General features: G+C 44.8%; 1 protein-coding gene across 1 annotated transcript in view; it reads left to right on the plus strand.

Annotated features, from left to right (window-relative positions):
* The window catches only part of SLC15A1 (solute carrier family 15 member 1), a 50,949-nt gene extending 36,870 nt beyond the window's left edge, over positions 1-14,079 (plus strand). Inside the window, exons 16-23 of the mRNA XM_018056419.1 lie at positions 796-915; positions 2,119-2,262; positions 3,600-3,649; positions 9,541-9,648; positions 9,774-9,882; positions 10,442-10,585; positions 11,836-11,943; positions 13,079-14,079. Of these exons, the coding sequence (XP_017911908.1) occupies positions 796-915; positions 2,119-2,262; positions 3,600-3,649; positions 9,541-9,648; positions 9,774-9,882; positions 10,442-10,585; positions 11,836-11,943; positions 13,079-13,270 (975 nt within the window). The 3' untranslated portion in view covers positions 13,271-14,079. The remainder of the gene's footprint in view (positions 1-795; positions 916-2,118; positions 2,263-3,599; positions 3,650-9,540; positions 9,649-9,773; positions 9,883-10,441; positions 10,586-11,835; positions 11,944-13,078) is intronic.

Consider the following 15,721-nt stretch of genomic DNA (forward strand, 5'->3'; position numbering starts at 1 on the left):
GGAGTCATACAGTCCTTGTCTTCTTGTGTCTGACTGACTTCCCTGAGCACAGTGTCAAGTTGTAGCACATGTCAGAGTTTCCTCCCTTCAGGCAGAACAGTCTGTCACGTGGGTATAACACCTGTTGTTTTCCATTTACCTGTTGATGGACATTGGGTCATTCTACCCTGTGGCTGCTGTCAGTAATCCTACCATAAACTTGGGTGTGCTCACCTTCTCTTGGACATGACTCACTTTATGGAAAACTATGGGGCTAAAATCGACATGGATTGCCTCAGTGACCCTGGGATCTGAGAGAAGCCATGGTAGGGAAAAGGCAGGACCCCTGAGCAGAGTGTGAGGTAGAAGTCCATAAAGCCTTGTGAGGGGACCTTCAGAGCACCATGTCCAGGGCTGAGGTCTGGGCTTCCAGAGTTATGAGCAGGAAGGCTGGCATTGGGGGCGAGAAGATCCCAGGCCCTACCACAGCAGCCTCGTGTAGGGGATGGTTGCTCTGACCCTTTGTGTACTGGGCTGCATAACCTGGCATCTTTTGACCAGGTTTGACTTGGAGGTGGCCAGGTAGGAGCTGGAACAGCCTCTTGCTGACTGTTACCATGTTCTAGACGAGTGTCACTTTCTACGGGTGCCGGGAGACGTGGGAATGGAGGCCTCCTGGGCTTCATGGTGGATGCCTGGTATGCCTCAGCCAACATGGCTGCCTCAGCCAGGGGGATAGGATCACAGTGCCAAGGTTAAGGTCATCGTCAACATGCACCAAGGACCTCAAGGCCACGTCTCTTTTATTTTGTTCAGAAAACTCTGCCCGTCTTCCCCAAAGGAAATGAAGTCCAAATCAAAGTCCTGAATATAGGAAATAATAGCATGACCGTGTCTTTTCCCGGAACGACAGTGACATGTGACCAGATGTCTCAAGTAAGTAGAAGTGAGCTTTCTTTTCCCTCTTCTGACCTGAGCTATAATAATAGGGTTTGGAGAGCCGATCTTCTGGGTTCTTTGGAGCAATCCCAAGACGAGCCCCAGAGTGAAACGTCTTCATCTTTAATCTAATTCTGGCTTCACTCTGGACCAGTGTCTATGAGTCACCCAGGGAACTTGTTAAAATGCAGATTCATGACCAGTGGTGACAGCGCTTTTGCTGGTGCATCAAACCACACTTTAAAGGGCAAGGTTCTGGGTGAGTGGTTCTCCACCAATGCCATTCTGGCCCCTCAGGGAACACTGGACAATCTCTGGAGACATTTGTTGTCACAACTGGGATTTGGCTGTTGGCATCTCCTATGTAGAAGCCAGGAGTTTCCCAGGTGGTGCAATGGTAAACAGGAGGTGCAAGAGACGCAGGTTCAATCCCTGGGTCAGGAAGATCCCCTGGAGGAGGAAGTGGCAACCCTCTCCAATATTCTTGCCTGGAGAATCCCATGGAAAGAGGGGCCTGGTAGACTAAGGTCCATAGGGTCGCAAAAGAGTTGGATGTGACTGAGTGACTAAACGTGCACACATACAAACACACACACACACTCACAGAAACTAGAGATGCTGACACACGAGTCTGAGGCTGGAACACCCTACTGTGGATGGATGGTCATGGGTCTCAATTAGAGCTTCTCTTCTCTGGAGAGCTTTGATAATTCTAACACTGGCATCCCAGCTCCTGAAGTTTAGATTTAACTGGTCTCATTGCTGTTCAGCCACCTGTTGAGGTTCTGTTGAGGACCACTCCCTTAGATCTCGCCAAGCTAATACCTGTGCAGGAAGAAAGAGTGCTTGACTCCCAATCCTTAGGAAAGGCCACTGTTGGTTTTCACCCAGGCTGTTGCTTTTCCTTGATGTGGCTCTTTGCCCAATGGTAGAAATAATTTCCATAGCGTTTATTATCATAAAATGGAAGTAAAATGCTGAATGAAAGTCATAGTTCTTGTGGTAATGCTAAACAACTTCAGACTAGAGTCCACAGGGGTGGGCTTGTGCAGAAGCTGAGATGAACCAATGCCAGCTCCCCCCAAGGCATCTTTGATGTGTATGAACGTGACCTGGGAATGTCAGATAGTATGGATGGCAGTGTCACTTAGTACAGAACAAGGCTCCGGGGTAAACTGTGACCCTTTCCCCCCGTTATAGACAAACGGATTTATGACTTTCAACGTAGACAACCTAAGTATAAACATTTCTTCTACTGGAACACCAGTCACTCCAGTAACTCATAACTTTGAGTCCGGCCATCGCCATACCCTTCTCGTCTGGGCCCCAAGTAACTACCAAGTGGTAAGTAGCTGGGCGTTCCCAGCTGCCTCTGACTGTTTGTGTTGTTGGAGACATGGCTGTTTAGTGGTTGACTTTGTTTTACCCCCATGTAGTATTGTATTAGATAATCCTCGATTCTTGCTTTTTCAAGGACATAGTCATCTGACTTCCAATAAAGGTTTGACTGATGGATGGGAAGTGTTGATAGGAATTTGACAAATTTTAAAAAGAACTTCTGGGCACACTATGGTGTGTTTGAACACAAGTTGCACAGTACCTGTGTGCATTCTCAAGAGACTTTTTGCGATAAAGTTTTAAATATACCTTTAATAGTATTCATTTTAGAAACTGGCACTGAGTAATTTGAACTCCGGGAGTTGGTGATGGACAGGGAGGCCTGGTGTGCTGCGATTCATGGGGTCGCAAAGAGTCGGACACGACTGAGTGACTGAACTGAACTGAATTGGAAAATTAGAGCCATCTCTGAAAAAAATAGTGACTGCATCAAGTAAAAGCAATAGAAATGCATTAAAACAATTTCATGACCAAGTATGGACATCTAGATATTCGGTTCAGCATATAAAGAAGCTATGAAGGTATAGTTGACCTAGTGAAGGAGTTGTGGATATTCCATGAGTTTTGGTGAGCTTCTACAAAACTGCGATACAGAATTAAGACTTGTTGGTAATGTGTGTAATTAGGGGGCTGTTGAGAGGCTTGCCTTAAATTCTTAAGAGAGCAGTGATCTATGGAACCACTAAAAAGCAAGCACTAAAAATTGTAAAGGCTTATGGAACTCTGCTCGATATTATGTGGCAGCCTGGATGGGACTGGGGTTTCGGGGAGAATGTATACATGTTTATGTGTGGTTGAGCCCCTTCGCTGTTCACCCAAAATTATCATATCATTAATTGACTATACCCCAATACAACATGCCAGGTGGCACAGTGGTAAAGAACCCGCCTGTCAGTGCAGGAGACATAAGAGACGTGGGTTCGATCCCTGGGTCAGAAGGATCCCCTGGAGAAGGAAATGGCAACCCACTCCAGTATTCTTGCCTGGAGAATGCCATGGACAGAGGAGCCTGGCAGGCTACAGTCCGCAGGGTCACAAAGAGTCAGACACGACTGAAGTGACTTAGCATGCACTCACAATACAAAATAAAAAAGTTTTTAAAAATTGTAAAGGCTCCTTTTAACTTCACATAAACCAAGGTTGAGTGGTGGAGACTGACTAATTTAATCACGGTACCCTTAGCTCCTAGAATAAATGTCCCCAGCACTCTCCTTCTCTAAAGCCTGAGCTGTTCATTGGAACTTATTCTAAGGAGTTAGATTTGATAATGTTTTCTTTCTCAGGTAAAAGATGGCCTCAACCAGAAGCCAGAAAAAGGGAGAAATGGAATCAGGTATGCGTACTTCTTTACCACTTAAGTTATATCAGCTTCTTATGGAAGTAATGTGTACCCATGGTAAAATCCAGCTGTAACAAGGATATCAGATGAGAGTCTGGGGTTTCCCCCAAGAATGTGAGGCCGGTTCACTATTTTTTAAATCATAAATAAAATCCATCATCTTAATCTACTAAAGAGGAAAATCCACATCATCAAATCAATTGAGGCGGAAAAAAGATTTGATAAAATTCAGCATCCATTCACTTAACAACCCTCAGCAAACTAGGAGCTGAAGGGAAGTTCCTTATTCTGAAAAAGTACTGGGCTTCCCTGATGGTCCAGCGGTTAAGAGTCCTCCCGCCAGTGCAGGGGGCACAGGTTCAGACCCTGGTCAGGGAAGATTCTACACGCCACGGGGCAGCTAAGCTTGCTCCACAAGTACTGAGCCCACATACTGCAACTACTGAAGCCTGGGTACGCTAGAGCCCACGCTCCACAAGAGAAGCCCCCACAATGGGAAGCCCGTGCGCCACAGAAGAGTAGCCCCCGCTCACCGCAACTAGAGAAAGCCCGTGCGCAGCAACAAAGACCCAGCACAGCAAAATAAATAGAATTTAAAGAAATCCCAGCTAACATTGCACTTAATGGCAGAAGTCTAAATGCTCCCCCTGCAAAATCAGGAACTAGGTCAGGTCGCCTACTCCATTCTTTTTCAAGATCCTTGCAGATGCTAGTGCCATGAGGCAAGAAAAATATGTAAGAACATCTAGATTGGAAAGGAAGAAATAAAACTCTCTCCACACGCAAAAGGCATGAATGTCTACATCACAAGTCCCATGGACTCGATAGCAAAAGCTCATAGACTCACTAAGTGAGTTTAGGAGGGTTGCAGGATACAAGGCCAATAACAAGACAAACGTATTTGTATATACCAGCAATAAATGATTGGAAGCTACACCTGTTCAGTTCAGTTCAGTTGAGTCCCTCAGTCATGTCCAACTCTTTGCGACCCCATGAATCGTAGCATGCCAGGCCTCCCTGTCCATCACCAACTCCCAGAGTTTACTCAAACTCATGTCCATCGAGTCAGTGATGCCATCCAACCATCTCATCCTCTGTCATCCCCTTCTCCTCCTGCCCCCAACCCTCCCAGCATCAGGATCTTTTCCAGTGAGTCAGCTCTTCACATGAGGTGGCCAAAGTACTGGAGTTTCAGCTTCAGCATCATTCCCTCCAAAGAAATCCCAGGGTTGATCTCCTTCAGAATGGACTGGTTGGATCTTCTTGCAGTCTAACGGACTCTCAACAGTCTTCTCCAACACCACAGTTCAAAAGCATCAATTCTTCGGCACTCAGCTTTCTTCACAGTCCAACTCTCACATCCATACATGGCTACTGGAAAAACCATAGCCTTGACTAGTCGGACCTTAGTCGGCAAAGTAATGTCTCGGCTTTTATATTAAAAAGCATATTAGCTATTTAGGTTGGTCATAACTTTTCTTCCAAGGAGTAAGTGTCTTTTAATTTCATGGCTGCAATCACCATCTGCAGTGATTTTGGAGGCCCCCCAAAATAAAGTCTGACCCTGTTTCCACTGTTTCCCCATCTATTTCCCATGAAGTGATGGGACCAGATGCCATGATCTTCATTTTCTGAATGTTGAGCTTTAAGCCAACTTTTTCACTCTCCTCTTTCACTTTCATCAAGAGGCTTTTTAGTTCCTCTTCACTTTCTGCCATAGGGGTGGTGTCATCTGCATATCTGAGGTTATTGGTATTTCTCCTGGCAGTCTTGATTCCAGCTTGTGCTTCTTCCAGTCCAGCGTTTCTCATGATGTACTCTGCATATAAGTTAAATAAGCAGGGTGACAATATACAGCCTTGACATTCTCCTTTTCCTATTTGGAACCAGTCTGTTGTTCCATGTCCAGTTCTAACTGTTGCTTCCTGACCTGCATACAGATTTCTCAAGAGGCAGGTCAGGTGGTCTGGTATTCCCATCTCTTTCAGAATTTTCCACAGTTTATTGTGGTCCACACAGTCAAAGGCTTTGGCATAGTTAATAAAGCAGAAATAGATGTTTTTCTGGAACTCTCTTGCTTTTATGATGATCCAGCAGATGTTGGCAATTTGATCTCTGGTTCCTCTGCCTTTTCTAAAACCAGCTTGAACATCAGGGAGTTCACAGTTCACGTATTGCTGAAGCCTGGCTTGGAGAATTTTGAGCATTACTTTACTAGCATGTGAGATGAGTGCAATTGTGCGGTAGTTTGAGCATTCTTTGGCAGTCCCTTTCTTTGGAATTGGAATGAAAACTGACCTTTTCCAGTCCTGTGGCCACTGCTGAGTTTTCCAAATTTACTGGCATATTGAGTGCAGCACTTTCACAACATCATCTTTCAGGATTTGAAATAGCTCTACTGGAATTCCATCACCTCCACTAGCTTTGTTCATAGTGATGCTTTCTAAGGCCCACTTGACTTCACATTCCAGGATGTTTGGCTCTAGGTGAGTAATCACACCATTGTGATTATCTGGGTCATGAAGATCTTTTTTGTACAGGTCTTCTGTGTATTCTTGCCACCTCTTCTTAATATCTTCTGCTTCTGTTAGGTCTATACCATTTCTGTCCTTTATTGAGCCCATCTCTGCATGAAATGTTCCCTTGGTATCTCTAATTTTCTTGAAGCGATCTCTAGTCTTTCCCAGTCTATTGTTTTCCTCTATTTCTTTGCATTGATCACTGAGAAAGGCTTTCTTATATCTCCTTGCTATTCTTTGGAACTCTGCATTCAGATGCTTATATCTTTCCTTTTCTCCTTTGCTTTTCACCTCTCTTCTTTTCACAGCTATTTGTAAGGCCTCCCCAGACAGCCATTTTGCTTTTTTGCATTTCTTTTCCATGGGGATGGTCTTGATCCCTGTCTCCTATACAATGTCAGGAACCTCCGTCCATAGTTCATCAGGCACTCTGTCTATCAGATCTAGTCCCTTAAATCTATTTCTCGCTTCTACTGTATAATCATAAGGGATTTGATTTAGGTCATACCTGCATGGTCTAGTGGTTTCCCCCACTTTCTTCAATTTAAGTCTGAATTTGGCAACAAGGAGTTCATGATCTGAGCCACAGTCAGCTCCCAGTCTTGTTTTTGCTGACTGTATAGAGCTTCTCCATCTTTGGCTGCAAAGAATATAATCAATGTGATTTTGGTGTTGACCATCTGGTGATGTCCATGTGTAGAGTCTTCTCCTGTGTTATTGGAAGAGGGTGTTTGCTATGACCAGGGCATTTTCTTGGCAAAACTCTATTAGCCTTTGCCCTGCTTCATTCCATACTCCAAGGCCAAATTTGCCTGTTACTCCAGGTGTTTCTTGACTTCCTACTTTTGCATTCCAGTCCCCTATAATGAAAAGGACATCTTTTTTGGGTGTTAGTTCTAAAAGATCTTGTAGGTCTTCATAGAACCGTTCAACTTCAGCCTCTTCAGTGTTACTGGTTGGGGCATAGGCTTGGACTACCATTATATTGAATGGTTTGCCTTGGAAACAAACAGAGATCATTCTGTTGTTTTTGAGACTGCATCCAAGTACTGCATTTTGGACTCTTTTGTTGACCGTGATGGCTACTCCATTTCTTCTAAGGGATTCCTGCCATAAAGCCTATTTATTTTTAATTGAAGAGGAACAAATATCTCTGTCCCCTAGTTATTCTTCAAGGCACCGGTCCCATTTGTGTCATTTTCTCAGCTGGTTCCCACCGAGAAAACTTTGTAGCTTAGATCCTGGTGCTCCTAAGAGGCCAAAGCCAAGGGTCCCTTAATGGGACGTGGGATTTGCCCTAGTCAAAATGCTTAGAGTTCAGTAGGTCTTGAACCTCTGCTTTCCTCACTGTTCAAAGAGCTCAGAATGGGTTTGCTGTTTATGCCTTACTATTTTCTGTGTGTATTGGAAACACATCTGATATTTGTGATGCTGCCTTTTTTTCCCTCAGATTATTTCCATTCTTACTGGTATCTCGTACCAACCCTAAGACATAAGTCAGGCAGGCAATAGTACTCAAGTGTTAGGGTAATATTTTAATTTTTATGTCTTATAATATACAAAGCCAGGCCCCAGGCCCAAGGGTCTACTCCTAATTTCACGCTATTTCCACTGTCTGTGTTTCAGATGGTTCATCTTAGTCTTCTATAAAAGTGGCATTTCCAGTTTGGAGCAGAATTCACTCTGTTAGGCTCCGTCAGGTTCTGTTTTCTACTTGAATCACCTGTCAAATGACACCACGTCAAATGCCTAAGGACTTCTGGACTTGCATTTCATTCATAAAAATGTTCCCTCAGTCCCTGGAATTTGACCGATATTACTTATTGCCACAAACGTAGATGAAATTTGGCCACCGTTGACAAAAAAATTAATAGTCCATCTAAAGAAGAAATAGAGAATTTTATTTGAGCCGATCTGAGAAGTATAACCCAGGAAGCACTCTTCCAAAAAACTCTTGAGACCTGCTCCACTTGTTAGAAGTCAAAGGTACTTCATTTATACAAAGGTACTTCAAAATATACATTTTTGAGACAAAAGAATTATGCATCAAAATGACACACTGACATTTTTGCATCAGGCTCACCAAAAACACAGGGGCCAGATCTGAATGTACCAAGTGAGCAGCAGGTAACCATGATCCCTTACTGAATAAGGAAGCCATGTTATCTTCCAAGGACTCACATTGCTGGCATCAGAGGAAACAAAACAAAAAGCATTGAACTCTGCAGTGGAGCCAGCTTTCTCACCTTTGAGGAGGTCTGGTTAATGTATAATGAAGACACATGCCACTAGGGAGGGCTCAGTATGGGTAAGAAATATATTATGCTTCATTTTCTTGTCCTGCCTTGAAACATAAATTTTATTCCATCACCCTATATTTTATGGAGGTGAAAGTTACATTGTTCTTTATGGTACTTAAGTATATACCATTATCACTTCTCTTTCTCTAAATTGGATCATCTGTATACCTTCACTCGTGTCTCTGTCAGAAAAGACCCACCGGTCTTATTTGGGGCAGCCCACTTCTCCTCCCTGGGGCAGTATAAGAATGTCAGAGTCTTCTCTAGCCTGGAACATTTGAGGAAGCGGTCTCTAACCATTTGTCCCCCTGGTCACCACCTATATGGTCCTCTGGAGGAAATAACTCAATGGGTCCCATGGAAGCTTGGGCACAGGGGACACTGCAGAGACTAGAAACCTTGGGACCCAGTGCCCAGTGCTCCTGGGCGTCCCATCCCAGCCGTATTCCTACGGGATGCTGGTCACTGTTACTCTGTGATCTGCAGGCATAGGTCTCTACCGTCTAAAGGGAATTCCTTAAAACTCTCTCTGCTTCCTGGGCTGGCCCAAGTCATCCTCTCCACTCCTTGGAGCCCCTCCTTGCCTGAGGGTGCTCTTTAAGAAGGTAAAGGAAATAACTGGGCTTCTCTGACCCCCAAAAGAAGCCCCAGTTGGAGACTGACCTTTAGGTACTCAGCAACTTCTGCTTTTGGTCGTTCACCGCCTTGGCTCTCAAGTTTTTGGAGTAAGAAGCCCAAAGACACGGCTGCCTTCTGGAAAGAGATCAGCACCTATTTCAACCCGTACTTAACATCCCCAAATATCACTGAAATAGTTCCTAGTTACAAAGTAGTTAGAAGAGTTCCCAGCATTTTACTGTGTTAAATAAATTCTTTTAGGTGTGTTCTAATGAGCAGGCAAGCAAAGACAAACCTAGACTTGGTTACTTTCTGTCTTTGTACTCTAGAAGTCTTCTGCAAACATCTTAAATTCCTTCCAAAAGGAAACAGAGCCCAGCTTCAAGTGCAACATACTGTGACCTGGAGCAAATAGTCCGCTCACAAGACGGATGGTTTTCTGTTTCAGATTCGTTAATGCTTTTGGCGAGAGCTTCAGCGTCACAATGGATGGGGAAGTTTACAACAATGTCTCCGGTCACAATGCCAGTGAATATCTTTTTTTCTCTTCTGGCGTGTAAGTGCCTGCAATGGCCACTTTGCTCTATAGTTCAAGGGTTTCGAGCCTTTTTCTTTAGATAGTACATTGAAGATTTCAATATCAAGAATGTTAACCTGTATTAACCATTTTTTTTTTTTTAGAAAGAGCTTCACAATAAACTCACCAGAGATTTCACAACAGTGTGAAAAACAGTTCAAAACATCCTACCTTGAATTTGGTAGTGCGTTTACCTATGTAATCACCAGAAAGGTTAGTGACTCATTGCACTGACTCAGACATGCCACTCAAACGTTATTGATGAGAGTCCTTGCAAACAGAATGTAGGAATGATTTAATGGAGTAATATAAGGGTCTGTATTTTAAACAAGTTTAGGATTAATTCAGTTCACCACTAATTCTTCAGTTTATCATTGCCTAAAGTTCGCTGTTAGAATAAAATTACACAGACCGACTTACTCTAAAAATTCACGTTGACCGGTATCTGATGCTTCCTCGTAGACACTTAACATAGACTTTGGAAACTTTTAGTTCAAAGAGCTGGGAATGTTTACAACAAACCTGACTTCCAACCTACTCTCTCGTTGAAGAGGAAAAAGCTAGTGAACAGACTTTCAAGTCTCACCAAGGCCATCCCAGTCCGAGGAGAAAATGCCGTGTTGCATAGTTACATTGACAAGGTGTACTTTCTGGATAGATTGTGTAAGGTCACCCTGCAGGTCCAGGTGCAGTTGGCCGGGCTGTGCAATTTGTATTCTGAAAGCAGTCTCGATTTTCATGTCTTCTTCTTGTTTCTGCCTTCCTGGTTCAGAGTGACGGTTGCCCCGAACCAAAGATTTTCGAAGACATCTCCCCCAACACAGTCAGCATGGCTCTGCAGATCCCCCAGTACTTCCTCCTCACCTGTGGCGAGGTGGTCTTCTCCATCACCGGCCTGGAGTTCTCCTATTCTCAGGTTTCTTGTCTATTGGCTTGTACACCCCTCTCCTACAACCCTGCCTTCCAAAAATGCTGCTGGGACTTAATAATAAGCTGGAGTAGCCATGTACTTACAGTGTAAAAGAAAACTCTAGAAATGTGGATAGATTCTGGTAGATTCTACTGAACATGGTTTCAGAGATTACCCAGTCTTATTTACTGAATAAGAATATTACTGTTTAGGGAATTCCCTGGCGATCCAGTGGTTAGGACTCCATGCTTTTTCAGCCAAGGGCACAGGTTCAATCCCTGGTTAGGAAACTGAGACCCCACAAGCCTCATGGTGAGGGCCCCCCCCCCCGCCCAAAAAAAGGAATATTACTGTTTAGCATTATGAGTGTCCACCTACAGGTGTCCAAATTCCCAGTTATATGATAGGATTTGGGGTCCTAAGTAGGAAAAACTCTATTAATGACCATTACCAGGGTCAAGATGGTCAATGGCTTCCATGTTCTCAAAAACCCCATCCATAGCAGTGTTCACATGCAGGTCCTCATTGTCGTTAAGGTTCACTTGAGGTCTCTTCGTAACTCCCAGTAAACCCACCGATTAAGGTCTCACTCTTAAAACTTACAAAATAGTTTTGCTTTTGTGAACGTTAGACTAATGAGGCACATTTCACTGATACCTGAATTTAGAGCTTCGGTTCTGAACTGGTTTATCACAATACAGTCAGAGCCGTCATAACTGCCGCATGCCTCGTCTTCACATTTTGCAGTAAAGACTGCCAGTATGAGCTGGATGATCCTTTTCTGCAGTGACCTCACAGTCTAGTTAAGGAGATGACTACAACACACGGTGACAAGAGTTTGCTTGGTGAGAAATTTTGGTGACTTGGCAGGAAAACCCTCCAAAGAGCAAGCTGACAACACAGAGAGCAGCCTCCACTCAGAGTGAAGGAGACGTCAGGCTGGGTGGCTTTAGTTTGAAAATTCCTCTATGGAGATAGAATCGGTTCATCTGTAGATTCATCCGTTTCATGAGGATGATAACTCTGCAAGCATGCAGAGAGTGAAGAACAAAGGACTCCTGTGTGCTCATACAACATGAGCATTTGGGATGTCTCATCATCCAAGTGATAGTCCTTTTTGCATTTAAACCAACCCAGCTCTTAATGTGCCTTCTGGGGGGTCAGCAGCCTCATTAAGGGTGTCCTTGAGTTAGGCGTGATCTCCTGCTCTGCGCTTGGCATCTAAGTTGGGACTCACTCTGTCTCATTCCCTTCAGGCTCCTTCCAACATGAAGTCGGTACTTCAGGCAGGATGGCTATTGACCGTGGCTGTCGGCAACATCATCGTGCTTATTGTGGCAGGAGCAGGCCAGTTCAGTGAACAGGTATGGGTGCAAACAGAGATCGCGTCTACCTCTGTCTTGTCTGTTGATGACCCTCCCTAGCCGTCTGTATACACACGTGGCCATCTCCGCCAATGGCCAAATAACACCCTCAGACCCAACCAGACAGAGCAGTTCCCAGACACCCTCATGGCCAAGCATATGCTCATTCTGCTCGTTTCTCCTTGGTGTTACGCAGCCAGAATATAACCAGATGTAACCATGTGCGGTTAACAGGCTGTGCTGAGCTGTCTGCGCTCAGTTGCACAGTCACGTCCAACTCTTTGCAACCCCATGGACTATAGCCCACCAGCCACTTCTGTCCATGGAGATTCTCCAGGCAAGAATACTGGAGTGGTTTGCCACGTCCTCCTCCAGGGGATCTTCCCCATCCAGGGGTCAAACCCAGGGTCTCCCGCATTGCAGGCAGATTCTTTACTGTCTGAGCCACCAGGGAAGCCTGAGGTTAACATACTGACACCCTAATATCATTTACTAGCAAAGGAAACGTCTTTTCCTAGCTTTGTTGAATGCAGCGTAATGGCCCCAAACCAAGCATGTTATCCAGAAAGTTTCATACCACCGAAAGTTAAAACCATTCTAAAAGTTGTCGTAATTTTTCCCATTTAAAATGAGGGCTTTTCTGGTTCTAGAACTCTATCCCTCAGTACTCAGCATCTCTGCCTCGTATAAGAGCTGTTCCTTAGCTCATCAGGGTCATTATCAACCCCACCAGGGCCCATCGGGGTCTGTCCTGCCTGCTCATGCCCTCACGGTATTGCCAAAGGGTAATTTAGAACGTTTCAGCATGTTCTTTTTCCCTCAAGAGTACTGCGTGGTGTTCTCTTGGTCCAGCTTTTTGCCGTAAGACTTGGGTTTTTAGAGATTTTTTTTCCCATTTTCTTATGGGTGTCTGCACTCCAGAGCTGTTAGAAAAATGTTATAATTACACTTGGGCCTTCAGGAAAAGCTAGCCATTCTGTATCTGCGGCCATAGCCTACCGATTTTCCCTAACAACTACATTTCCAACACCTTCGATCTGGATGTCGAAAGAAAAACTACCCGCAGTGTATACGTGCGTTCCCGTAACCTGTGCTGTTTTTGTGTTTTTCCTGCTCCAACTCAAACTCTTCTCAGTGGGCCGAGTACGTTCTGTTTGCGGCATTGCTTCTGGTCGTCTGCATAATATTTGCCATCATGGCTCGATTCTATACGTACGTCAACCCCGCAGAGATTGAAGCTCAGTTTGATGAGGATGACAAGGAGGATGACCTGGAAAAGAGTAACCCATACGCCAAGCTGGACTTCGTCTCACAGACACAAATGTGAATGTCAGGAAGCAAGCAGAGCCGGGGCTGGGCCCAGGGTGTGCCCAGGGGTCTGTCCCATGGGGGCAGGACACTCTGTTGGGTGGCCTCTGATGGGGACGACTTCAGAACTGTGGACCAAACCAAGACAGCTGCTTTCTCAGCAGCCGGCAATGAACCTGAAACTCCAAAAGAAGTCCTTTTGTTTGTTTGTTTTTAGAGAAGTCTTATTTAAAGTGCACACACACGCACACACACACACACACGCACACACACACACTTTTATAAGAGTCCGTACTCTGCCTGAACTCCTTTTCCTAACACACAAATAAAGTTATTTTGGACTAACTTGAATTTTTGAAATGGTGGCCAAGTTCCATACTGTGTGCATTCGCACACTCTGTGGAAACAGTGTTAAAGGAGGCAAAAAGTGAATGGTTAGGCTTTTGAATAGTACGTATTCATAATAAGGACCGGCTGGTATTAACTGATAACTCTACCTTCTGTTTTTAGTTCTGTTTTTCCATTCCCTACCTCTTTGTAAATTATGTATAACTTGAAAAACCACTCAGGTAAAGGCAAGTCATGATTTTTGGAGTTTCAACGGTATGAAATAAACTCTCATTCTCAAGAGTAAGTGTCTGTGTACTGAGGGGGCAGGGCAAGAAATCGTTAATGTGCTTCCTGACTATGCAAGCGGTGCCCGCTCATTGGAATTTCATCAAAAGGTGGCAAAAGCACGAACAAAGCAAGGCCCACATACAGGAAATTCCAGAAACAGGAAATGTCAAGGTTTGCTTTTTTGGGGCCTGCTTTTCTCATGGGCATCTCTAACCTACACTTCTCTTTCACTATTAGAAGCTTCCTATGTGCATATTTCTGTACCATCTCAAAGGGTTTATCTCAATACTCGTGAGCATTTTTCGGCTTGAATAAAAATCGTTCTAAAATACGGTAAATACTCCCTGCCCAGTTCATCCTATAGATACTTTTCATACAACCATTCCCAGGTGTCAGACCCAGAATGAGTCTGCCTTGACACTCCGGAAAAAAAAACAAGCAACAGTTTATTTCAGACGTGTGCCCAGCTGTGAATGTAGGCACTGGCTCCTGGGTTTGGAGCTTGGATCTCTGAGACGCCTCTGCACAAGCTGATCATCACACAGTGGAGAGGGAACGATGCAGAGACAAAGTCCAGAGTGAGAAACGCGAATGCGATGAGCAAAGCTTGCTGAGGGATCTCTTCAGTCCTTCGGAGCAAGTCCCCACTCTCAGCGGAGGCTCCTCTTTCTTCCATGGGTATGTCACCTTTCTCTCCGCTCACCACGACCCACCAGCTTCTGTCTCCTGGAATGCGGTGGGTTCTCTTTCCCATCAAAGGCAACAAAAAAATCAGATCCTGAGACACTTAGTCCCAACCCACCCTCACTCACGCACCCCTCCTGGCCAAGTTCTCTTCGTCTTTGGGATCCAGGCCATCTGCTCCAACAATTGTCCTGTCCCTCAGTTTTGTTACTGATTTAAGTTGCATTGGACTTCCCTTGTGGCTCATCCGGTAAAGAATCCATTCTGGCCTGGAGAATTCCGTGCAGAAGTCCATGGTGTCACAAAGAGTCGGACACGATGGAGCAACTTTCCCTTCACTTTGAGTCGCACGGACCCTGCTTGAGCCCTTGACCAAGCTGGGTTCAAGTAGACATGTAGCGTAACTGAAGCTGAGATTGACCGAGCACAAACTTTATTCAGTGGCCAAAGAATGGAGAAATGGAGACTGAGTTCACAGATCAACTTCTAACCCTCCTGGCTGAGAGAGATTTGATTTCAGAGTGAAGACAAAAGGAGGTGGACTGAGGCTGATGATGGGGAAACATATGCCATCTACCCGGGGGGTGGGGGGAGGGCTGTTTCAAGGAAGTGGAATGCTGCTCTGCTTATGCTGGTCCTCGGTGTCCGGTCATGGCCGTTGGTGGGGTATAATTTAATATGCTTATGATGCTAATATAGTAAAATCCGGATATAATGAGACTCAGGGTCTGTCAGAGATCAGATTCTGCTGCCATCTTGGTCCCAGCTGGTTCCATCTGTCTGTTTGTTCATTGCTTCCTTGCTTATCTCTAGACCCTTTAAGATTTTTGCTCACACCTGCTACAGGTATGGTTGGCAGGTTTTGAACAAAAACATGTTCATGTTGCCCTGACAACGATTTGGCTGTCTCTCTTCTGCACTTCCATCACTCACCCCTTGGGTATTGAGGCTGTCCAGCTTTCCCTGGATCAGAAGCTCTCTGACCGGAAGCTCTGTATCCTTTTGTCCATTTAATTTCCAGAAGTTGGCCTCTCTGTGTTAAATGCCAGTTTAAAATCTCTTGGACTGAGAGGAGTGAAATGGAAGAGGCTGAGAACTGAGCATTCGGCAGGGATTTGAATAACCTCGTTGACAAAGTCTAGTGTGAAATGCTAGCTCTAAGGAACTA

The sequence above is a fragment of the Capra hircus genome, chromosome 12 (assembly GCF_001704415.2).
Source record: "Capra hircus breed San Clemente chromosome 12, ASM170441v1, whole genome shotgun sequence".
Classification (NCBI taxonomy): Eukaryota; Metazoa; Chordata; class Mammalia; order Artiodactyla; family Bovidae; genus Capra; species Capra hircus.